Below are 27,006 nucleotides of genomic sequence, written 5' to 3' on the forward strand. Positions count from 1 at the left end.
AATGAAATGTCTTTGTGCTGTTAGAATGGTGGATTTTAAGAGGAGGGTCATAAAATAACCATGCTTAAAGAAATAACTTTAACGGCACTTCCTTCCTTTTCCACCCAGACCCTTGGGGCTGGTCTTCAACACATATTGAAGAAATGTAAGTAAATTTGGAAAGTTCTGATTTTCAAAAGCAAGACAAGAAACTCCTTTTCAACATTTTACGTCGTTTATTAATGCAGTATACATTAGATCCAAAACCTGCATTTTCTAAGCATACTGTGTTTGGATCTTTCAGATTCTTCTGCAGTCTTAGGTTATGTCTACAGATGTACCCTTAAGTGGATGAACAACACATTCTATAATTATTGAAAATATAGTACAGAGTGAAATGATTTAAATATAATTTAGGCACATATTGATTACGAAAATAGATATCTCTCAATACAATACTTCTCTGTCTTGGTAAAAATAATAAAGCAAAGAAAATAATTCATTTCTGAAGTTGCTTTCCTTCACCTGTAAAGGTCTGACCTCCTCCCACTATGCATATATACCCTTTACTGTTAAGGAAAGCTTTGCATATGTTTATATAGAAGAATAAGCTACGTAAATATTGAAGACATGTCATTCTCCCAAAGGAGACAAAGTGGTTTTTAATGATTCCTTGCCTCAAACCGATGAGTCTGCAGAATTCAGAACCCATATGGACACAGCTTAACATCCCTGCTCTTGGGGTAGACATAGGACACCGGTTACTGGTAAGGAAGTACAGGCCCTGCCCCTGCTGCTGCAGAGATAATGACTCAAAAAAGCCAGGCTAAAATTTATTAAAACAAAAGAAACCAGAAATATAAGAACCACAGGTGCTGACTTATTGGTATTACATCTTGGACCAGTCAAATGCCTTTATTTTCATTTAAGTTTGTTGATAGCTATAGTCAAACTGTCAGTTTAAAAGTCCTCATTCCCCGTTGTAGGGTTTTGAGCTGCAATTATATTATGTTGACTTCTAAAAGATGAATTTACCATATTCATTCGTATTTTATAGCTGATCGCAGTGGATTGGGATTTAATACCTATTTATTTCCGAGCTGGCCCTGTTTAAACTATTTAGCATTTGAATTAAATGAACGTTAATTATGCACCTTGGTTTTTTTGGTTCAGAACTATTTTCCTATGCTTGTTTTGACTCTACAGGAGGAAACCAGGCTAGCAGTGTAAACAGATAAAATTGCCTGGTCTGGCGTTGAGTGGAACTTGCTAAGAATGAAATCCTAAGGAATGCTCATTCAAAAGTTGTAGCTGTAAGTAAATCCTTCCTCCATTTGGAAAGTTCCACTGTTACTTAAGCTGACAATGATGGACAACAATATCTCTTGCCTTCCACTCTGTCTCAATCAGTAACAGAGGATTTCTTTAATTTAGCTAATGTTTTGTTCTTAAAGAAAAAAAAATGAACCTGAAAGCCTTGGGGAGTCTGATCTCACCATATTCACATGGTGTGACAGGTATTTAAAGTAGGGGAGGCATCACTAAAGCTACTGATATTTATAAACCTGAACAACCTTTTCAAAATTGTCATAAAGTTTAACAATTTAAATATCCATACTGCATCTAAAGATTCAATAAATATAATTGCATATGTTGTGCTTTTCATAAATTAAAATCTTCAAATGCATTTCAAACCAAGATGGTATTTCCACATCATGCCTATTGAAAAGCAAATATAATAGATACTATTCCTGGTCACAAAGCCAGGCAAATCCCCCTAACTCCACTCAAAAGGCAGCAATCTAATCTAGCTTCCCTACATCTACTAAATGAGTGCTTCTCTGTTAAAATCAGAATGTGGGAAAAAAGTCACTTTTTCCCCTTATGCACCTCTGAGAACAAGCATAATCCTCTCCTTGTTTTTTTTTTTAATTCCCTTCCAGTGTTATTTCTTCCAGACAGCTGAGTGGGTGGAGAAAGAAAAGTGATACGGAGAGCATTTCTCGTCTTCGGCATCTTCCTCCATCCCCAGGATTCTCATCTGACGCTTTGTGACATATGGAGTGGTGTCAGCATCTCTTCAAAGATGGCGCCCTTCACGTTGGAACCCCTCAGGTTGGCTTCTTGAAGGTCACACCCAGACAGGTCGCAGTTCTGTAGGACAAAAACAATATTCTTGGAAGTAACAGACAGATTTAAGGCCTTATCTGTTCCCTCTCAAAGTGATTCCTGGGGCATATTAGGAAAATGTTCCTGTACAATAAAACTCAGTTATTTCTGGAGAACTTCCAGAAATTTTAGAAGAAAGTCATATTTTCTTCTCTCTGTATTTACTCTCTCTAGTTGATGCTCAGGCTGACCACTGTCAATAGGTATAAACAAAAGTTAATGACGAAGCATGTCCCTTCTGTGTTTTAGGCATTTAAAATCCAGAATGGACTCCAATGGAGTAAAAAGTATCTAAACAATCCATGAACAATAATAATGCAAGGCATGGGAGTGAGGGGGTGGGGGAGACTGTGTAAAAAAAAATCTGAGAGAAAGGGATTTCACTTCATTAAATCGCATAATAGATTCTCCTTCAACCCTAACACTCTTAGAGCAAGGAATTACCTCTTTTTAACTCCCAAATTATTTGTACAGTTCAATGAGTTTTAATAAATGTATACAGCAGTGTAACCACCACCATAAGTGGGAACTGCTTTCAAATTTCCCTTGAGATCAGGGAGTGACAGATGAGACAGGGATTTTGGATAAGTCCTACATCCCTGGGGATGGTGGGGACAATGGTTAGAGAGAAGGGTGACTGCACATAACCTGTCAGCAGCTGCCCCAACAGTCAACCTGATTAGTCTTTGCAATCAGCTGGATAAAGAGAAGCTTTCTGCTGTTTAACCGCATTGACTACATGCTAACTCAAACCAAGGAAAAACAATCATCATCATAGGTGACAGTAACACATAATAAAAAACTAAATAATGGTGCTTATAATAGGTTTATACCTTCAGTCTTAGGCTGGTTCTTTTTGCCTTTAAGGTTAATGGGGCCTGCTACTACGCTGCTAAGACCTACCAAGAGAACAAGGCGAAAACATTTTAAAAAATCAACAGCAAGCTAAACGTTGACGCGCTAGTCTCTACAATCCAGTCTATGCCAGGTTTTCTTGTATCGGGCTGTACTGTTCAGTACGATAGTCCCAGCCACATGTGGCAGCTTATGTTTAAATGAATAAAAATTAAATTCAATTAAAAAAATCCATCTCTCAGTGGCACTGGCCACATTTTAAAAGCTCAGGAGCCATAGGTGGCTGGTGGTTACTGGACTGACAGCAGGGTCACAGAACATGCCCACTGTCGCAGAAAGAGCTACCAGAGAGCGATGATACAGACCTATTAACAGCTCTGGAGTCTGCACGCTAAATCTGCCAATCAAGATGATACATACAAGACACTACTGACGAAAAAGGTGACTGGACAGAATGAAAATCTCAGGTTGAGATTCAAAAAATATGATGCTGATTTAGAACAGGCTTCCCTGAACCTGATTTCAAACACAGATGTCATTTCAATTTCTCAAGTAGTTCAAGAAATAATCTGGCCCAATTAAATTCTGTTTGGAATTAAAATTTAAGGAAACCACAATCAACTGGATTAAAAAAGCATCTATCAAATGTATCTACTTGAGGGAGACCCAAGGAAAAGAGGAGAAATGAAATCAGCTCAGACTGAATGCCAGATTGAGTCTTCAAATCTGAACCTGGCATCTGTAACTTAGGTAACCGGATCCTACTCTGGAATTCAAATTTGTTTAAACAAGCAATTGAAAGGAAAGCATCCCTTCAGCTGGGCTGGCATGTTACCTGGCAGCTTTGACCAGCCAACTACTTTGTTTATGATCTCAATACATTTTGCAGGAGCTACTCAGTAATTCTAGATTAATAAAAACTCTTTCAACTTGCTGACTCACCTCCAAATCAGTTCCTGCCAGAGTCGCTCCTCTGAGGTTACAGTTCTTCAACTTTGCGTTTTTTAAGGTAGCAACTCTCAGGTTAATTCCTGTCATTTGACTTCCTTCCATATCCACACCTTTCAGATTAGCACCTAAAGGGAATACATTTTAGGCACAGTTGAACTTGAAAATATTTATAGTCATCTATCTTCAAAAGATGCAAGGTGACTTATAATAGAGGTGAATGATGACCTCTGGATCCTTTGTAAATGACTGAATTATAAATCTGTCTCTCAACCAACATACATATATAAAGAGTTCTTTGTTAACAATATGTTTGCTTACACTATGAATTAAGCATTCATGTTTTAGTCTGTATTTTTGATGGAGGAATTAAATTCGGTCTTATGATAATTAGCACTTTTAAATATGCCCTGGAAAGTTCATGGCAGTGAAGATAAGTACTGTGTCTTCTAAATATACAAATAAATGAATTGACCAGTTCATGGACACAACAAAGCAATAAGGAATTCATAAACAAAATATTATATCCAAAAATGACAAAAAACTGCCTGGCTATATGCAAACTGAATTTCTTAATTTTGGTCCGTGTAAGGCTATGCTGTTCTGTTTGACAGTTTAAGATGTTGATACTTAATTCTCCAACTGAAGCCTCCTTAAACATTGGAGGCCACATTTCCCGAGTTCAGCATGTTGGTCACCAGGACTGAGACCAAGCAATGGCTTAATCCCTTTGCAAATTCTCTAAGTATAAGACAGAAGAAATCTACATCCCTATGGTTGTCACGTTTTAGCAGTAACAATTGTTTTGCAGGGCTTTTTACTTACTTAACAGTGTGTTTTTACCTTAGAGAAGGTAATTATAGATAGAATCTCACCTTCTAAATTGGCTTTAAGACCAGAAGGATCTTCAAAATTGCACAGTTTCAGGGATGCTCCTTCTGCATTAGAACAGAGCATCTTGACTCCCTGGAGATTTGCACACTGGCAAAGGAAAAGAGAAATGTCCACGTATTAAGGTTCAGAATTTTGTTTGGAATAGAAAAAATTAGCTCAAACAGTAAAAGAAAAAAAAAGGAGGGAAAAAAAAAATCTCAGTTTGATACACTTACAATCAATTAGTTTCTGTTTACAATAAAGACTTTTCCAATTGAACCCAATAAAAACTGAGAAATGCTTTTAAAAAATAGTTGTTTTAAAAAAAACAAAAGGCAAATAAACAACAGCATTCCTGCTTTACATGAAACTTAAGAGTTTAGATAAAGAAGCTGAGGAGTCTGGACCATGACATCCCTATTTCTGTTTTTATAAACAGCCCAGGCCATGACAATGTGACAGTTGAAATGTCTGGGTGAAGAAACTTGTTAGGGGTATGGATTTTCTCCTTCCTTATTATTGTAGGAATCAATCAATGAAATTCTTGATGCTCAATAATGCTACCACTACCTTCTTTTCAAAGGCCAGACTGCTAAGGCCAGTAATGAAAGGCATCATCTAGCTACAAACACCACCAAGTTGTTTGTAGGGTCTTTCTGTACCAACCAGCAATGTTGTTGCTATACCACATTGTCAATCCTGAGTACCCAAGCCACAGTACAAGATGTAAAGAGGAAAAAGCCAGAAAATATATGTTAGAATTGTAAATTATGCTAGTTTGTCTCAGAGGATTCAATGCCATCAGATCTGAACTCTAACAACTACTATCAGGCAGGAAGCTATCTGTAAAGGTGTTTTAAAAACTGTAAGGCACTACATAAATGATAACTGTAGTTATTATAAATTAGATCAGTGAAGAACTCTAAAATCCAAAGGCTGATCAAGCTATGTGATAGCTATACCTAACAAGAAAAATCCTTGTTTCGTAAGTGTAATTTCATTCACCCTACAGTCAATTCTAGTGAAAGGGAGATAAGCTATAGGCCATTTCAAATCACAGATAACTGACGAACACATGTGCATTTCCATCTGTGCCTGCGCTTTAATACCAGGTAGTACAGAAGCTCAGACTGACAGGTAGGACGATGAAGACCTGGAAGGACCAACATAACTCAAAGACGACTGGATTTTATGTGCTTGAAAATATAACAGGACAGGAAGCCGACAACTTGAAAATAAATGTCTCTGGTTCCCTATGTTATACTCCCAGGTAAAACAGATTGTAAGTATTATGAAAAGTTTCCAAGGTAATTATATAAGTACTGCTCTATACTCAAGGCTATGCTGTGGAATCTCAAAAAGAAACAAATATATAAGAAATTCAAGTTAAGTTTTCTGTCTTCAACCATAGAAAGCATTTCACCCACTATTTATCTAATGGTAAAGCAGGTCACCAACACTGAGACCTCAGAATTCAGCTCCTAAGTAAACCAGCATTGCAACTGTAAGAACTGGGCTATTTACTATATCAAGGGGCAATGGGTTTTGATGAAAGCAGTTAGGTTATTACTGTTTATTTAAAGTATGATAATGATATTAAGACTGTTTTTAAAAATGACCCTTATCTTTAAAAGATAAATAAAATAAATACAAGTGAAATTATGAGTTGCTGTCAAATAATCTTTGGAGAGGTACAGACAATACACGATTGTTTAAACACTGATATTGCTGAAGCTGAGGAATGGAGATATAAGGGGGATTCATTATACTAGCTCATTTTTGTTTATGTTTGACATTTTCCAAAGGAAAAAGTCATTTAAAAAAGACATAAGGGGCTTCCCTGGTGGCGCAGTGGTTGAGCATCCTACTGCCGATGCAGGGGACACAGGTTCGTGCCCCGGTCTGGGAAGATCCCACATGCCGCGGAGCGGCTGGGCTCGTGAGCCATGGCCGCTGAGCCCGTGCGTCCGGAGCCTGTGCTCCACGACGGGAGAGGCCACAACAGTGAGAGGCCCGCGTACCGCAAAAAAACAAAAACAAAAAAGACATAAGGAAAAGAAAATACACGGCTTAGAGTCTAGTTCTAACACTGTTGGCAAACTAGGCTTTGGGGCTTGGGCAAGTCTCCAGGTTTCAGTTTCTTAGTCTGTAACATGGGGTCACACTCGACCATCAAGGTCCCTTCCAGCTCTTACCATACTATAAGTCTTGCACTGGGAATGTGCAATGGATTCATAACAGCTGGATTATTATACCAGCTTTTACAAAGCAGACTAAAGTCAATAATGGCAGTTGGAGCACATGGAGGAAACACTCTAAAGGATGCTGACAGAACAGAGGGTGCAGGTCAGACATGGACCACGTAACTGTGATAACAGCTGAGGTCATCTTGGTCGACAGCAGAATTGGAGGGTTCCTATGGAAAGGTTTCACAGCCCATGAGGGAGGGATAAATTAGGAGAGAAGTTCAACAAGAGGGGTGGAACCATTAGGTGCATCTTGTGCTTAGAACACGTCATATTTTGTGGACACTGCGATATGTACGGCCATTCATCAGCAGTCATCTTCAAGTGCCAAAGACAATTAGCGATTAGTTTTGACTTTCACGGCCCACACACTCTGGGCAACAACTCCTCAACATGAGCCATTTTTTATCAATAATTAAATCTGCAATTCTATAGCACTTCAGTATGTATCAGATAAAATTACATAGGCCATTGAGAGACCAGTAAAAGGACCTTGAGCTCACCTCCTCTCATGAGCACACCAAAATCACAACTGCTGAACAACCAGTGATAAAAAAGACTGAAACCTACCCCAAAAAAGATACTCTAAATCCAAAGACATAAGGAAGAAACTATGAGATGGCAGGAGTGGTGCACTCACAATATAATCAAATCCCATACCAACCAGGTGGGTGATGCACAAACTGGAGAACAGTTATATCACAGAAGTTCTCCCACAGGAGTGACAGCTCTAAGTCCCACGCCAGGCTCCCCAGCTTAAAGGTCTGGCACCAGGAAGAGGAGCCCCCTGAGCATTTGGCTTTGAAGGCCAGCTTCCTGAGGAGCTCCACAGGACTGGGGGAAACAGAGACTCCACTCTTGAAGAGCACACACAAGATCTTGCACGCACTGGGACCCAGGGCAAAAGCAATGATTCCATAAGAGCCTGGGCCAGACCTAGCTGCTGGTCTTGGAGGGTCTCCTGGGGAGGTGGTGTGGGGGGGCGACAGCTGTGGCTCTCTCTGGGGTCATAAAAGCTGGTGGTGGACATAGCAGGGATCTACGTGAACTCTGGCTGGAGGCAGACATTTTGGGTCCCTGGCACCAAGACCTGGCCCCAACCAACAGCCTGTAGGCTCCAGTGCTGGGATGCCTCAGGCCAACCAACTAACAGCATGGAAACACAGCGCCACCTATCAGCAGACAGGCTGCCTAAAGACTTCCTGAGCCTACAGACACCTCTAGACATGCCCCCAGACACAGCCCTGCCTACCAGAGGGCCAAGAGCCAGCTCCACCCACCAGTGGGCAGGCACCAGCCGTTTCCGCTTGGTAGCCTGCACAAGCTTCTAGACAAAGCCTCACACAGCAGGGGGCAGACACCAGAAGCAAGAAAACTATGATCCTGCAGCACTGAGTATGCAAACATAGGTCAGAAAGTACCCTAGGACCAGGCTGGCCCTTGGGTGATGAGAAAGGAGTGTACTGCTGGGACACATAGGACAACCCCTACTGAGGGCCACTTCTCCAAGGTCAAGAAACATAAGCCACTGCATACATAAAAATAAAACAGTAACTTAAACAAAATGAGATGGCAAAGGAATAAGTTCTGGAAGAAGGAACAAGATAAAACCCCAGAAGCAGAACAAATAAGTGCAGTGGAGATAGGCCATCTACCTGAGAAAGAGTTAAGAGTAATGATTGTGCAGATGATCCAAGAACTCGGGGAAAAAATGGATGCACAGAGCGAGAAGTTGCAAGAAGGTTTTTAGCAAAGAGTTAGAAAATATAAAGAATAACAAACAGAGTTGAAGAATACAATAGCAAATGAAAAATACACTAGAAGCAATCAGTAGCAGAATAAATGAGGCAGAAGAACAAAGCAGTGAGCTGGAAGACAGAGTGGTGAAAACCACTGCCGTGGAACAGAATAAAGAAAAAATAATGAAATGAGAGTTTAAGAGCCCTCTGGGACAAATGTCAAACATACCAACATTCACATTAAAGGGGTCCCAGAAGGAGACGAGGGAGAGAAAGAACCTGAGAAAATATTTGAAGAGATAATAGCTAAAAATGTCCCTGACGTGGGAAAGGAAATAGTCACCAAAGTCCAGGAAGCACAGAGAGTGCCATGCAGGGTTAACCCAAGGAGGAACACACTTAGACACATAATAATCAAATTGATAAAATTAAAGACAGAGAAAATATTAAAAGCAACAAGGGAAAAGCAACAAATAACATACAAGGAAATCCCCTGAAGACTATCAGCTGATTTCTCAGCAGAAACTCTGCAGGCCAGAAAGTAGTAGCACGATATATCGATATATTTAAAGTGATGAAAGGGAAAAACCTCCAGCCAAGAACACTCTACCCAGCAAGGCTCTCGTTCAGATTCGACGGAGAAATCAAAAGCTTTACAGACAAGCAAAAATTAACAGAATTCGGCACCACCAAACCAGTTTTACAACAAATGCTAAAGGAACTTCTCCAAGTGGAAAAGAAAAGGTCACAGCTAGAAACAAGAAAATTATAAAATGGGAAAGTTCACTGGTAAAGGCAACTATAAACGTAGGAAATCATCCACACACAAATATGATACCAAAACCAGTAATTGTGAGAGAAGGAGAGTACAAATGCAGGATATTTAAAATGCATTTGAAATTAAGAGATCAGCAACTTAAAACAATAATGTATACATACAGACTGGTATATTAAAACATCATGGTAACTACAAACAAAAAAATCTGTAATATATACACAAAAAAGAAAAAGGAACCCAAACACAACACTAAAGACAGTCATCAAATCACAAGAGAACAAAAGAGGAAACAGAAAGAAGACCTACAAAAACAAATCCAAAACAATTAACAAAATGGCAATAAGAACATACACACGGATAATTACCTTAAATATAAATGGATTAAATGCTCCAACCAAAAGACATAGACTGACTGCATGTAAAAACAGGACCCATGTATATGCTGTCTACAAGAGACCAACTTCAGAGCTACAGACAAATACAGACTGAAAGTGAGGTGATGGAAAAAGGTATTCCATGCAAATAGAAATCAAAAGAAGGCTGGAGTAGCAACACTCATATCAGACAAAATTGACTTTAAAATAGAAGACTGTTACAAGAAACAAAGGACACTACATAATGAACAAGGGATTAATCCAAGAAGATATAACAATTGTAAATATGTATGCACCAAGTACAGAAGCTCTTCAACATATAAGGCAGATGTTAACAGACATAAAAGAAGAAATTGAGAGTAACACAATAATAGTTGGGGACTTTAGTACCCCACTTACATCAATGGACAGAAAATCCAGACAGAAAATCAATATGGAAACACAGGCCTTAAATGAAACATCAGACCAGATGGACTTGAAATTTATAGAGCATTCCGTCCGAAAGCAGCAGAATACACATTCTTTTCAAGTGCACATGGAACATTCTCCAGGATTGATCACATGGTGGGCCACAAAGCAAGTCTTGGTAAATTTAAGAAAACTGAAATTGTATCAAGCACCTTTTCCAACCACAACACTGTGAGATTAGAAATCAACTACAAGAAAAAAACTGCAAAAAACACAAAAATGTGGAGGCTAAACAATATGCTACTAAACAACCAACGGATCACTATAGAAATCAAAGAGGAAACCAAAAAATACCCAGATGGGACTTCCCTGGTGGTCCAGTGGTTAAGAATCTGCCTTCCAATGCAGGGGACGTGGGTTCAATCCCTGGTCGGGGAACTAAGATCCCACATGCCATGGAGGAGCTAAGCCCGTGAGTCCCAACTACTGAGACTGCGCACTCTGGAGCCTGTGCGCCACATCTAGAGAGAAGCCCACGTGCTGCAACGAAGAGCCAATGCACTGCAACAAAAGATCCCGCATGCTGCAACTGAGACTTAACATAGCCAGTTAAATAAATATATATATTAAAAAACAAATAAACAAACAAAACAAAAAATACCTAGAGACAAATGAAGATGAAAACACAATGATCCAAAACCTACGGGATGCAGCAAAAGCAATTCTAAGAGGGAAGTTTATACTGATAAAAGCTTACCTCAGGAAACAAGAAAAATCTCAAATAAACAATCTAAACTTACACCTAAAGCAACAAGAGGAAGAAGAACAAAATCCAAAGTTAATAGAAAGAAAGAAGTCATAAAGATCAGAGCAGAAATAAATGAAACTGAGACTAAGAAAACAATAGCAAAGACCAGTGAAACTAAAAGCTGGTTCTCTGAGAAGATAAAACTAAAGGGAAGGGCCCAAATCAATAAAATTAGAACTGAAAAAGGAGAAGTAACAACTGACACTGCAGAAATACAAAGGAGCATTAGAGATTACTACAAGCAACTATATGCCAATAAAATGGGCAACCTAGAACAAATTCTTAGAAAGGTACAATCTCACAAAACTGAACCAGGAAGAAATAGAAAATATGAACAGACCAACTACAAGTACTGAAATTGAATCTGTGATTAAAAAAACTCCCAACAAACAAAAGTCCAGGACCACAAGACTCCACAGGTGAATGCTCTCAAACATTTAGAGAATAGTTAACACCTACACTTCTGAAACTATTCCAAAAAATTGCACAGGAAGAAGCACTTCCAAACTCACTCTATAAGGCCACCATCACCCTGATACCATAATCAGACAAAGATACCACAAAAAAAGAAAATTACAGGAGATTATCAGGCAAAAATCCTCAACAAAATAGTAGCAACCCGGAAGCCAACAAAACATTAAAAGGATCATACATGATAATCAAGTGGGATTTATCCCAGGGATGCAAGGATTTTTCAATATCTGCAAACCAATCAGTGTGATACATCCCAGTAAAAAACTGAAGACTAAAAACAATATTATCATCTCAATAGATGCAGAAAAAGCTTTTCATAAAATTCAACATCCAGATTGGTTCAAGATGTTGGAGTAGAAGGACATGCTCTCACTACCTCTTGCGAGAACACTGGAATCACAAGTAACTGCTGAACAATCATCAACAGGAAGACACTGGAACTCACCAAAAAAGATATGCCACATCCAAAGACAAAGGAAAAGCCACAATGAGATGGCAGGAGGGGCACAATCACAATAAAATCAAATCCCATAACTGCTGGGTGGGTGACCCACAAACTGGAGAACTCTTATACAACAGAAGTCCACCCACTGGAGTGAAGGTTCTGAGCCCCACGTCACGCTTCCGAACCTGGGGTCCGGCAGCGGGAGGAGGAATTCCTAGAAAATCAGACTTTGAAGACTAGTGGGATTTGATTGCAGGATGTTGACAGGACTGGGGTAAACAGAGACTCCACTCTTGGAAGGCACACACAAAGTAGTGTGTGCATTGGGACCCAGGGGAAGGAGCAGTGACCCCATAGAGACTGAAACAGAACTACTTGCTAGTGTTGGGGGGGTCTCCTGCAGAGGCGGGGGTTGGCTCTGTCTCACTGTGAGGACAAGGACACTGGAAGCAGAAGTTCTGGGAAGTATTCCTTGGCGTGAGCCCTCCCAGAGGCTGCCATTAGCCCCACCAAAGAGCCCTGTTGTTGTTTGGCCTGAGGCTCCAGTGTTGGGTGCCTCAGGCCAAACAACCAACAGGGAGGGAACCCAGCCCCACCATCAGCAGACAAGTGGATTAAAGTTTTACTGAGTTCTGCCCACCAGAGCAACAAACAGCCAGCTCTATCCACCACCAGTCCCTCCCATCAGGAAACTTGCACAAGCTTCTTAGATAGCCTCATCCACCAGAGGGCAGGCAGCAGAAGCAAGAAGAACTAAAATATTTATACACCCAACATAAGAGCACCTCAATACATAAGGCAAATACTAACAGCCATAAAAGCGGAAATCGACAGTAACACATACATAGTAGGCGGCTTTAACACCCCACTTTCACCAATGCACAGATCATCCTAAATGAAAATAAATAAGGAAACACAAGCTTTAAATGATACATTAAACAAGATGGACTTAAATGATATTTATAGGACATTCCATCCAAAAACAACAGAATACACATTTTTCTCAAGTGCTCATGGAACATTCTCCAGGACAGATCATATCCTAGGTCACAAATCAAGCCTTGGTAAATTTAAGAAAATTGAAATTGTATCAACTATCTTTTCCAACCAAAACGCTATGAGACTAGATCTCAATTACAGGAAAAGATCTGTAAAAAATACAAACACATGGAGGCTAAACAATACACTACTTAATAACAAAGTGATCACTGAAGAAATCAAAGAGGAAATAAAAACATACCTAGAAACAAATGACAATGGAGACACAACAACCCAAAACCTATGGGATGCAGCAAAAGCAGTTCTAAGGGGGAAGTTTATAGCAATACAATACTACCTTAAGAAACAGGAAACATCTTGAATAAACAACTTAAACTTGCACCTAAAGCAATTAGAGAAAGAAGAACAAAAAACCCCCAAAGTTAGCAGAAGGAAAGAAATCATAAAGATCAGATCAGAAATAAATGAAAAAGAAATGAAGGAAACGATAGCAAAGATCAATAAAACTAAAAGCTGGGTCTTTGAGAAGATAAACAAAATTGATAAACCATTAGCCAGACTCATCAAGAAAAAAAGGGAGAAGACTCAAATCAGCAGAATTAGAAATGAAAAATCAGAAGTAACAACTGACACTGCAGAAATACAAAAGATCATGAGAGATTACTACAAGCAACACTATGCCAATAAAATGGACAACCTGGAGGAAATGGACAAATTCTCATACATGCACAACCTGCCAAGACTGAATCAGGAAGAAAAGGAAAATATGAACAGACCAATCACAAGCACTGAAATTGAAACTGTGATTTAAAAACTTCCAACAAACAAAAGCCCAGGACCAGATGGCATCACAGGCGAATTCAATCAAACATTTAGAGATAGAGCTAACACCTATCCTTCTCAAACTCTTCCAAAATATAGCAGAGGGAGGAACACTCCCAAACTCATTCTACGAGGCCACCATCACCTTGATACCAAAACTAGACAAGGATGTCACAAAGAAAGAAAACTACAGGCCAATATCACAGATGAACATAGATGCAAAAATCCTCAACAAAATACTAGCAAACAGAATCCAACAACACGTTAAAAGGATCATACACCATGATCAAATGGGGTTTAATCCAGGAATGGAAGCATGCTTCAACATATGCAAATCAATCAATGTGATAAACCATATTAACAAATTGAAGGAGAAAAACCATATGATCATCTCAATAGATGCAGAGAAAGCTTTTGACAAAATTCAACAACCATTTTGATAAAAACCCTGCAGAAAGTAGGCACAGAAGGAACTTTCCTCAACTTAATAATGGCCATATATGACAAACCCACAGCCAACATCGTCCTCAATGGTGAAAAACTGAAAGCATTTCCACTAAGATCAGGAACAAGACTAGGTGGCCCACTCTCACCACTATTATTCAAAATAATTTTGGAAGTTTTAGCTACAGCAATCAGAGAAGAAAAGGAATCCAAATCAGAAAAGAAGTAAAGCTGTCACTGTTTGCAGATGACGCGATACTATACATAGAGAATCCTAAAGATGCTACCAGAAAACTCCTAGAGCTAATCAATGAATTTGGTAAAGTAGCAGGATACAAAATTAATGCACAGAAATCTCTGGCCTTCCTATACACTAATGATGAAAAATCTGAAAGTGAAATCAAGAAAACACTCCCATTTACCACTGCAACAAAAAGAATAAAATATCTAGGAATAAACCTACTTAGGGAGACAAAAGACCTGTATGCAGAAAATTATAAGACACTGATGAAAGAAATTAAAGATGATACAAATAGATGGAGAGATATACCACGTTCTTGGATTGGAAGAATCAACATTGTGAAAATGACTCTACTACCCAAAGCAATCTATAGATTCAGTGCAATCCCTATCAAACTACCACTGGCATTTTTCACGAAACTAGAACAATAAATTTCACAATTTGTAATGGAAACACAAAAGACCCCGAATAGTCAAAGCAATCTTGAGAACGAAAAACGGAGGTGGAGGAATCAGGCTCTCTGACTTCAGACTATACTACAAAGCTACAGTAATCAAGACAGCATGGTGCTGGCACAAAAACAGAAAGATAGATCAATGGAACAGGATAGAAAGCCCAGAGATAAACCCACGCACATATGGTCACCTTATCTTTGACAAAGGAGGCAGGAATGTACAGTGGAGAAAGGACAGCCTCTTCAATAAGTGGTGCTGGGAAAACTGGACAGGTACATGTAAAAGTATGAGATTAGATCACTCCCTAACACCATACACAAAAATAAGCTCAAAATGGATTAAAGACCTAAATGAGGCCAGAAACTATCAAACTCTTAGAGGAAAACATAGGCAGAACACTCTATGACATAAAATACAGCAAGATCCTTTTTGACCCACCTCCTAGAGAAATGGAAATAAAAACAAAAAGGAACAAATGGGACCTAATGAAACTTCAAAGCTTTTGCACAGCAAAGAAAACCATAAACAAGACCAAAAGACAACCCTCAGAATGGGAGAAAATATTTGCAAATGAAGCAACTGACAAAGGATTAATCTCCAAAATTTATAAGCAGCTCATGCAGCTCAATAACAAAAAACCAAACAACCCAATCCAAAAATGGGCAGAAGACCTAAATAGACATTTCTCCAAAGAAGATATACAGACTGCCAACAAAGACATGAAAGAATGCTCAACATCATTAATCATTAGAGAAATGCAAATCAAAACTACAATGAGATATCATCTCACACCAGTCAGAAAAGTCATCATCAAAAGATCTAGAAACAGGGCTTCCCTGGTGGCGCAGTGGTTGAGAGTCCGCCTGCCGATGCAGGGGACACGGGTTCATGCCCTGGTCCGGGAGGATCCCACATGCCGCGAAGCGGCTGGGCCCGTGAGCCATGGCCGCTGAGCCTGCACGTCTGGAGCCTGTGCTCTGCGGCGGGAGGGGCCGCAACGGTGAGAGGCCCGCGTACCGCAAAAAAAAAAATCTAGAAACAATAAATGCTGGAGAGGGTGTGGAGCAAAGGGAACCCTCTTGCACTGCTGGTGGTAATGTAAATTGATACAGCCACTGTGGAGAACAGTATGGAGGTTCCTTAAAAAACTACAAATAGAACTACCATATGACCCAGTAATCCCACTACTGCGAATTATACCCTGAAAAAACCATGATTCAAAAAGTCATGTGCCAAAATGTTCATTGCAGCTCTATTTACAATAGCCCAGAGATGGAAACAACCTAACTGTCCATCATCGGCTGAATGGATAAAGAAGATGCGGCACATATATACAATGGAATATTACTCGGCCATAAAAAGAAACGAAATTGAGCTATTTGTAATGAGATGGATAGACCTAGAGTCTGTCATACAGAGTAAAGTAAATCAGAAAGAGAAAGACAAATACCGTATCCTAACACATATATATGGAATTTAAGAAAAAAAAATGTCATGAAGAACCTAGGGGTAAGACAGGAATAAAGACACAGACCTACTGGAGAACGAACTTGAGGATATGGGGAGGGGAAGGGTGAGCTGTGACCAAGCGAGCGAGAGGCAAGGACATATTTACACTACCATACGTAAGGTAGATAGCTAGTGGGAAGCAGCCGCATAGCACAGGGATATCAGTTCGGTGCTTTGTGACCGCCTGGAGGGGTGGCAAAGGGAGGGTTGGAGGGAGGAATATGCAAGAGGGAAGAGATATGGGAACATATGTATATGTATAACTGATTCACTTTGTTATAAAGCAGAAACTAACACACCATTGTAAAACAATTATACTCCAATAAAGATGTTAAAAAAAAAAAAAAAGAAGAACTACAAGTCTGTGGAACAAAAACCACATTCATAGCAAGACAGACAAGATGAAAAGGCAGAGGGCTATGTACCAGATGAAGGAACAAGATAAAACCCCAGAAAAACCACTAAATGAAGTGGAGATAGCATTCAGAATAATGGTAGTGAAGATGATCCAGGACCTCAGAAAAATAATGGAGGCAAAGATCAAGAAGATGAAAGAAATGTTTAACAAAGACTTAGAAGAATTAAAGAACAAACAAACAGAGATGAACAATACAATAATGGAAATGAAAAATACAGTAGAAAGAATCAATAGCAGAATAACTGAGGCAGAAGAACGGATAAGCAACCTGGAAGACAGAATGGTGGAGTTCACTCTTGCAGAACAGAATAAAGAAAAAGAATGAAAAGAAATGAAGACAGCCTAAGAGACCTCTGGGACAACATTAAGCGCAACAAAATTTGCATTATACGGGTACCAGAAGGAGAAGAGAGAGAGAAAGTACCATAGAAAATACTTGAAGAGATTATAGTTGAAAACTTCCCTAACATGAGAAAGGAAATAGCCACCCAAGTCCAGGAAGCACAGAGAGTCCCATACAGGCTAAACCCAAGGAGAAACACACCAAGACACATAGTAATCAAATTGGGAAAAATTAAAGACAAAGTAAAATCATTGAAAGCAGCAAGGGAAAAATGACAAATAACATACAAGGGAACTCCCGTAAGGTTAACAGCTGATTTCTCAGCAGAAACTCTACATGCCAGAAGGGAGTGGCATGATATACTTAAAGTGATGAAAGGGAAGAACCTACAACCAAGATTACTCTACCCTGCAAGGATCTCATTCAGATTCGATGGAGAATTCAAAAGCTTTACAGACAAGCAAAAGCTAAGAGAATTCAGCACCACCAAACCAGCTCTACAACAAATGCTAAAGGAACTTCTCTAAGTGGGAAACACAGGAGAAAAAAAGGACCTACAAAAACAAACCCCAAACAATTAACAAAATGGTAATAGAAACATACATATAATTACTTTAAACGTGAAAGGATTAAATGCTCCAACCAAAAGACACAGGCTTGCTGAATGGATACAAAAACAAGACCCATCTATATGCTGTCTACAAGAGACCCACTTCAGACCCAGGGAGACATACAGACTGAAATTGAGGGGATGGAAAAAGATATTCCATATAAATGGCAATGAAAAGAAAGCTGGAGTAGCAATACTCATATCAGATAAAAATAGACTTTAAAATAAAGAATGTTACAAGAGACAAGGAAGGACACTACATAATGATCAAGGGATCATTCCAAGAAGATATAACAATTATAAATATATATGCACCCAACATAGGAACACGTCAATACATAAGGCAACTGCTAACAGCTATAAAAGAGGAAATCGATACTGACACAATAATAGTGGGGGACTTTTAACACCTCACTTACACCAATGGACAGATCATCCAAACAGAAAATTAATAAGGAAACACAAGCTTTAAATGACACAATAGAGCAGACAGATTTAATTGATGTTCATAGGACATTCCATCCAAAAACAGGAGATTACACTTCCTTCTCAAGTGTGCACAGGACATTCTCCAGGACAGATCACATCTTAGGTCACAAATCAAGCCTCAGTAAATTTAAGAAAATTGAAATCATATCAAGCATCTTTTCTGACCACAACGCTATGAGATTAGAAATCAATTACAGACAAAAAAACGTAAAAAACACAAACACATGGAGGCTAAACAATACGTTACTAAATAACCAAGCGATCACTGAAGAAATCAAAGAGGAAATAAAAAAATTCGTAGAGACAAATGACAATGAAAAGACGACGATCCAAAACCTATGGGATGCAGCAAAAGCATTTCTAAGAGGGAAGTTTATAGCTATACAAGCCTACCTCAAGAAAGAAGAAAAATCTCAAACAATCTAACGTTACACCTAAAGCAATTAGAGAAAGAAGAACAAGCAAAACCCAAAGTTAGCAGAAGGAAAGAAATCATAAAGATCAGAGCAGAAATAAATGAGGGGGGACCTTGAAGATGGCGTAAGAGTAAGACGCGGAGATCACCTTCCTCCCCACAGATACACCAGAAATACATCTACACGTGGAACAACTCCTACAGAACACCTACTAAAGGCTGGCAAAAGACCTCAGACCTCCCAAAGGCAAGAAACTCCCCACGTACCTGGGTAGGGCAAAAGAAAAAACAGAGACAAAAGAATAGGGACGGCATCTGCACCAGTGGGAGAGAGCTGTGAAGGAGGAAAAGTTTCCACACACTAGGAAGCCCCTTTGCGGGCGGAGACTGCGGGAGGCGGAGGGGGGAGCTTCGGAGCCGCGGAGGAGAGCACAGCAACGGGTGCGGGTGCGGAGGGCAAAGCGGGGAGATTCCCGCACAGAGGATCGGTGTCGACCGGCACTCACCAGCCCGAGAGGCTTGTCTGCTCACCCACCGGGGCGGGCGGGGCTGCGAGCTGAGGCTCTGAGGTTCGGGTTGCGGTTTCGGAGCGCAGGGAGAGGACTGGGGTTGACGGCTTGAACATAGCCTGAAGGAGTTAGTGCACCACGGCTAGCCGGGAGGGAGTCCCGGGAAAAGTCTGCACCTGCCAAAGAGGCAAGAGACTTTTTCTTCCCTCTTTGTTTCCTGGTGTGTGAGGAGAGGGGTTTAAGAACGCTGCTTAAAGGAGCTCCAGAGACAGGCGCGAGCCGCGGCTAAAAGCGCGGACCCCAGAGACGGGCGCGAGCCGCGGCTAAAAGTGCGGACCCCAGAGACGGGCGGGAGACGCTAAGGCTGCTGCTGCTGCCACCAAGGGGCCTGTGTGCGAGCACAGGTCACTACCACACCCCTCTTCCGCGGAGCCTGTGCAGCCCGCCACTGCCAGGTTCCCGGGATCCAGGGACAACTTTCCCGGGAGAACGCACTGCGGGCCTCAGGCTGGTGCAAAGTTACGCCAGACTTTGCCGCCGCAGGCCCGCCCCGCACTCCGTGCCCCTCCCTCCCCGCTGGCCTGAGTGCGCCAGAGCCCCCGAATCAGCGGCTCCTTTAACCCCGTCCTGTCTGAGCAAAAAACAGACGCCCTCCAGCGACCTACACGCAGAGGCGGGGCCAAATCCAAAGCTAAGCCCCGGGAGCTGTGAGAACAAAGAAGAGAAAGGGAGATCTCTCCCAGCAGCCTCAGAAGCAGCGGATTAAAGCTCCACAATCAACTTGATATACCCTGCATCTGTGGAATACCTGAATAGACAACCAATCATCCCAAATTAAGGAGGTGGACTTTAGGAGCAAGATCTATGATTTTTTTCCCTATTCCTCTTTTTGTGAATGTGTATGTGTATGCTTCTGTGTGAGATCTTGTCTGTATAGTCTTGCTTCCACCATTTGTCCTAGGGTTCTATCCGTCCATGTTTTTTTTTTTAAACATTTTTTTCTTAATAATCAATTTTAATTTTAATAACATTATTATACTTTACCTTCGTTCTTTCTTTCTTTCCTTCCTTCCTTCCCTCCTTTAGACAACGAAACATCCCAAATTGAGGAGGTGGTCTCTGACAGCAAGATTTATGATTTTTCCCCCTTTACCTCTTTTAGTGAGGGTGTATGTGTACGCTTCTGTGTAAGATTTTGTCTGTATAGCTTTGCTTCCAACATTTGTCCTAAGGTTCTATCCGTCCCTTTTTTTTCTAAATAAGAATTTTTTAATTCAATAACTTTATTATACTTTATTTTATTTTTACTGTATCTTCTTTCTTTTTTCCTTCTTTCCCTCCTTCCTTCCTTCCTCCCTCCCTCCTTTCTTTCCTTCTTGCCTTCTTTCCTTCTTTCTTCCTTCCTTCCTTCCTTCCCTCCTTTCCTTCTTTCTTTCCTCATACTTCTACTAATTCCCTCTACTTTTTCTCCCTTTTATTCTGAGCCGTGTGGATGAAAGGCTCTTGGTGCTCCAGCCAGGAGTCAGGGCTCTGCCTCTGAGGTAGGAGAGCCAACTTCAGGACACTGGTCAACAAGAGACCTCCCAGCTCCACATAATATCAAACAGCGAAAATCTCCCAGAGACCTCCATCTTAACACCAGCACCCAGCTTCACTCAATGACCAGCAAGCTACAGTGCTGGACAACCTATGCCAAACAACTAGCAAAACAGGAACACAACACCACCCATTAGCAGAGAGGCTGCCTAAAATCATAATAAGGCCACAGACACCCCAAAACACACCACCAGACGTGAACCTGCCCACTAGAGAGACAAGATCCAGCCTCATCCACCATAACACAGGCACTAGTCCCCTCCACCAGGAAGCCTACACAACCCACTGAACCAACCTTAGCCACTGGAGACAGACATCAAAAACAGCGGGAACTACGAACCTGCAGTCTGCAAAAAGGAGACCCCAAACACAGTAAGATAAGCAAAATGAGAAGACAGAAAAACACACAGCAGATAAAGGAGCAAGATAAAAATGCACCAAACCTAACAAATGAAGAGGAAATAGCCAGTCTACCTGAAAAAGAATTCAGAATAATGATAGTAAGGATGATCCGAAATCTTGGAAATAGAACGGACAAAATGCAAGAAACAGTTAACAAGGACCTAGAAGAAATAAAGATGAAACAAGCAACGATGAACAACACAATAAATGAAATTAAAAGTACTCTAGATGGGATCAATAGCAGAATAACTGAGGCAGAAGAACGGATAAGTGACCTGGAAGATAAAATAGTGGAAATAACTACTGCAGAGCAGAATAAAGAAAAAAGAATGAAACGAACTGAGGACAGTCTCAGAGACCTCTGGGACAACATTAAACGCACCAACATTCGAATTATAGGGGTTCCAGAAGAAGAAGAGAAAAAGAAAGGAACCGAGAAAATATTTGAAGAGATTATAGTTGAAAACTTCCCTAATATGGGAAAGGAAATAGTTAATCAAGTCCAGGAAGCACAGAGAGTCCCATACAGGATAAATCCAAGGAGAAATACGCCAAGACACATATTAATCAAACTGTCAAAAATTAAATACAAAGAAAGCATATTAAAAGCAGCAAGGGAAAAACAACAAATAACACATAAGGGAATCCCCATAAGGTTAACAGCTGATCTCTCAGCAGAAACCCTACAAGCCAGAAGGGAGTGGCAGGACATACTGAAAGTGATGAAGGAGAAAAACCTGCAACCAACATTACTCTACCCAGCAAGGATCTCATTCAGATTTGATGGAGAGATTAAAACCTTTACAGATAAGCAAAAGCTGAGAGAGTTCAGCACCACCAAACCAGCTTTACAACAAATGCTAAAGGATCTTCTCTAGGCAAGAAACACAAGAGAAGGAAAAGACCTATAATAATGAACCCAAAACAATTTAGAAAATGGGAATAGGAACATACATATCGATAATTACCTTAAATGTAAATGGACTAAATGCTCCCACCAAAAGACACAGATTAGCTGAATGGATACAAAAACAAGACCCTTCTATATGCTGTCTACAAGAGACCCACTTCAGACCTAGAGACACATACAGACTGAAAGTAAGGGGATGGAAAAAGATATTCCATGCAAATGGAAACCAAAAGAAAGCTGGAGTAGCAATTCTCATATCAGACAAAATAGACTTTAAAATAAGGACTATTAAAGGAGACAAAGAAGGACACTACATAATGATCAAGGGATTGATCCAAGAAGAAGATATAACAATTGTAAATATTTATGCACCCAACATAGGAGCACCTCAATATATAAGGCAAATACTAACAGCCATAAAAGGGGAAATCGACAGTAACACATTCATAGTAGGGGACTTAAACACCCCACTTTCACCAATGCACAGATCATCCTAAATGAAAATAAATCAGGAAACACAAGCTTTAAATGATACATTAAACAAGATGGACTTAATTGATATTTATAGGACACTCCATCCAAAAACAACAGAATACACATTTTTCTCAAGTGCTCATGGAACATTCTCCAGGATAGATCATATCTTGGGTCACAAATCAAGCCTTGGTAAATTTAAGAAAATTGAAATTGTATCAACTATCTTTTCTGACCACAACGCCATGAGACTAGATATCAATTACAGAAAAGATCTGAAAAAATACAAACACATGGAGGCTAAACAATACACTACTTAATAATGAAGTGATCACTGAAGAAATAGAAGAGGAAATCAAAAAATACCTAGAAACAAATGACAATGGAGACACAACGACCCAAAACCTATGGGATGCAGCAAAAGCAGTTCTAAGGGGGAAGTTTATAGCAATACAAGCCCACCTTAAGAAGCAGGAAACATCTTGAATAAACAACCTAACCTTGCACCTCAAGCAATTAGAGAAAGAAGAACAAAAAAACCCCAAAGCTAGCAGAAGGAAAGAAATCATAAAAATCAGATCAGAAATAAATGAAAAAGAAATGAAGGAAACAATAGCAAAGATCAATAAAACTAAAACCTGGTTCTTTGAGAAGATAAACAAAATAGATAAACCACTAGACAGACTCATCAAGAAAAAAGGGAGAAGACTGAAATCAATAGAATTAGAAATGAAAAAGGAGAGGTAACAACTGACACTGCAGAAATAAAAAAGATTATGAGAGATTACTACAAGCAACTCTATGCCAATAAAATGGACAACCTGGAGGAAATGGACAAATTCTCATACATGCACAACCTGCCAAGACTGAATCAGGAAGAAAAGGAAAATATGAACAGACCAACCACAAGCACTGTAATTGAAACTGTGATTAAAAAACTTCCAACAAACAAAAGCCCAGGACCAGATGGCTTCACAGGCGAATTCTATCAAACATTTAGAGAAGAGCTAACACCTATCCTTCTCAAACTCTTCCAAAATATAGCAGAGGGAGGAACACTCCCAAACTCATTCTACGAGGCCACCATCACCTGGATACCAAAACTAAACAAGGATGTCACAAAGAAAGAAAACTACAGGCCAATATCACTGATGAACATAGATGCAAAAATCCTCAACAAAATACTAGCAAACAGAATCCAATAGCACATTAAAAGGATCATACACCATGATCAAGTGGGGTTTATACCAGGAATGCAAGGATTCTTCAATATACGCAAATCTATCAATGTGATAAACCATATTAACAAATTGAAGGAGAAAAACCATATGATCAACTCAATAGATGCAGAGAAAGCTTTTGACAAAATTCAACACCCATTTATGATAAAAACCCTGCAGAAAGTAGGCATAGAGGGAACTTTCCACAACATAATAAAGGCCATATATGACAAGCCCACAGCAAATATCATGCTCAATGGTGAAAAACTGAAAGCATTTCCACTAAGATCAGGAACAAGACAACGTTGCCCACTCTTACCACTCTTATTCAACATAGTTTTGGAAGTTTTAGCCACAGCAATCAGAGAAGAAAAGGAAATAAAAGGAATCCAAATCGGAAAAGAAGAAGTAAAGCTGTCACTGTTTGCAGATGACATGATCCTATACATAGAGAATCCTAAAGATACTACCAGAAAACTACTAGAGCTAATCAATGAATTTGGTAAAGTGGCAGGATACAAAATTAATGCACAGAAATCTCTGGCATTCCTATACACTAATGATGAAAAATCTGAAAGTGAAATCAAGAAAACACTCCCATTTACCATTGCAACAAAAAGAATAAAATATCTAGGAATAAACCTACCTAAGGAGACAAAAGACCTGTATGCAGAAAATTATAAGACACTGATGAAAGAAATTAAAGATGATACAAATAGATGGAGAGATATACCATGTTCTTGGATTGGAAGAATCAACATTGTGAAAATGACTCTACTACCCAAAGCAATCTATAGATTCAATGCAATCCCTATCAAACTACCAATGGCATTTTTCACGAAACTAGAACAATAATTTTCACAGTTTGTAATGGAAACACAAAAGACCCCGAATAGCCAAAGCAATCTTGAGAACGAAAAAAGGAACTGGAGGAATCAGGCTCCCTGACTTCAGACTATACTACAAAGCTACAGTTATCAAGACGGTATGGTACTGGCACAAAAACAGAAAGATAGATCAATGGAACAGGATAGAAAGCCCAGAGATAAACCCACGCACATATGGACACCTTATAAAGGTGGCAGGAATGTACAGTGGAGAAAGGACAGCCTCTTCAATAAGTGGTGCTGGGAAAACTGGACAGGTACACGTAAAAATATGAGATTAGATCACTCCCTAACACCATACACAAAAATAAGCTCAAAATGGATTAAAGACCTAAATGTAAGGCCAGAAACTATCAAACTCTTAGAGGAAAACATAGGCAGAACACTCTATGACATAAATCACAGCAAGATCCTTTCTGACCCACCTCCTAGAGTAATGGAAATAAAAACAAAAATAAACAAATGGGACCTAATGAAACTTCAAAGCTTTTGCACAGCAAAGAAAACCATAAAGAAGACCAAAAGACAACCCTCAGAATGGGAGAAAATATTTGCAAATGAAGCAACCGACAAAGGATTAATTTCCAAAATTTATAAGCAGCTCATGCAGCTCAATAACAAAAAACCAAACAACCCAATCCAAAAATGGGCAGAAGACCTAAACAGACATTTCTCCAAAGAAGATATACAGACTGCCAACAAAGACATGAAAGAATGCTCAACATCATTAATCATTAGAGAAATGCAAATCAAAACTACAATGAGATATCATCTCACACCAGTCAGAATGGCCATCATCAAAAAATCTAGAAACAATAAATGCTGGAGAGGGTGTGGAGAAAAGGGAACACTTTTGCACTGCTGGTGGGAATGTGAATTGGTTCAGCCACTATGGAGAACAGTATGGAGGTTCCTTAAAAAACTACAAATAGAACTACCATATGACCCAGCAATCCCACTACTGGGCATATACCCTGAGAAAACCATAATTCAAAAAGAGTCATGTACCAAAATGTTCATTGCAGCTCTATTTACAATATCCTGGAGATGGAAACAACCTAAGTGCCCATCATCGTATGAATGGATAAAGAAGATGTGGCACATATATACAATGGAATATTACTCAGCCATAAAAAGAAACGAAATTGAGCTATTTGTAATGAGGTGGATAGACCTAGAGTCTGTCATACAGAGTGAAGTAAGTCAGAAAGAAAAAGACAAATACCGTATGCTAACACATATATATGGAATTTAAGAAAAAAAAAATGTCATGAAGAACCTAGGGGTAAGGCAGGAATAAAGACGCAGAGCTCCTAGAGAACGACTTGAGGTTATAGGGAGGGGGAAGGGTGAGCTGTGACAGGGCAAGAGAGAGTCATGGACGTATACACACTAACAAATGTAGTAAGGTAGATAGCTAGTGGGAAGCAGCCGCATGGCACAGGGATATTGGCTCGGTGCTTTGTGACGCCTGGAGGGGTGGGATAGGGAGGGTGGGAGGGAGGGAGATGCAAGAGGGAAGACATATGGGAACATATGTTTATGTATGACTGATTCACTTTGTTATAAAGCAGAAACTAACACACCATCGTTAAGCAATTATACCCCAATAAAGATGTTAAAAATAAATAAATAAAGTTTCAAAAAAAAAGAAATAAATGAAACAGAAACAAGGAAAACAAGAGCAAAGATCAATAAAACTAAAACCTGGTTCTTTGAGAAGATAAACAAAATTGATAAACCATTAGCCAGACTCATCAAGATAAAGAGGGAGAGGACTCAAATCAATACAATTAGAAATGAAAAAGGAGAAGTTACAACAGACACCACAGATATACAAGGCATCCTAAGAGAGAACCACAAGCAAATCTATGCCAATAAAATGGACAATCTGGAAGAAATGGACAAATTCTTAGAAAGGTATAACCTCCCAAGACTGAAACAGGAAGAAATAGAAAATATGAACAGACCAATCACAAGTAATGAAATTGAAACTGTGATTAAAAATCGTCCAACAAACAAAAGTCCAGGACCAGAATGCTTCACAGGTGAATTCTGTCAAACATTTAGAGAAGAGCTAACACCCATGCTTGTCAAACTCTTCGAAAGAATTGCAGAGGAAGGAAAACTCCCAAACTCATTCTACAAGGCCACCATCACCCTGATA

General features: G+C 39.7%; 1 protein-coding gene across 2 annotated transcripts in view; it reads right to left on the bottom strand.

Moving 5' to 3' along the window:
- Nucleotides 1-207: 207 nt before the first annotated feature.
- KCTD9 (potassium channel tetramerization domain containing 9) overlaps nucleotides 208-27,006 on the bottom strand; it is a 61,294-nt gene continuing 34,495 nt past the window's right edge. For both annotated transcript variants that reach the window (XM_060301268.2, XM_030879065.3), the window contains 3 exons: nucleotides 4,827-4,932; nucleotides 3,946-4,079; nucleotides 208-2,133 (listed from right to left, as the gene is read on the bottom strand). In XM_060301268.2, coding sequence (XP_060157251.1) covers nucleotides 2,017-2,133; nucleotides 3,946-4,079; nucleotides 4,827-4,932 — 357 coding nt within the window. In that variant the 3' untranslated portion in view covers nucleotides 208-2,016. The remainder of the gene's footprint in view (nucleotides 2,134-3,945; nucleotides 4,080-4,826; nucleotides 4,933-27,006) is intronic.

This window comes from Globicephala melas, chromosome 6, assembly GCF_963455315.2.
Source record: "Globicephala melas chromosome 6, mGloMel1.2, whole genome shotgun sequence".
Classification (NCBI taxonomy): Eukaryota; Metazoa; Chordata; class Mammalia; order Artiodactyla; family Delphinidae; genus Globicephala; species Globicephala melas.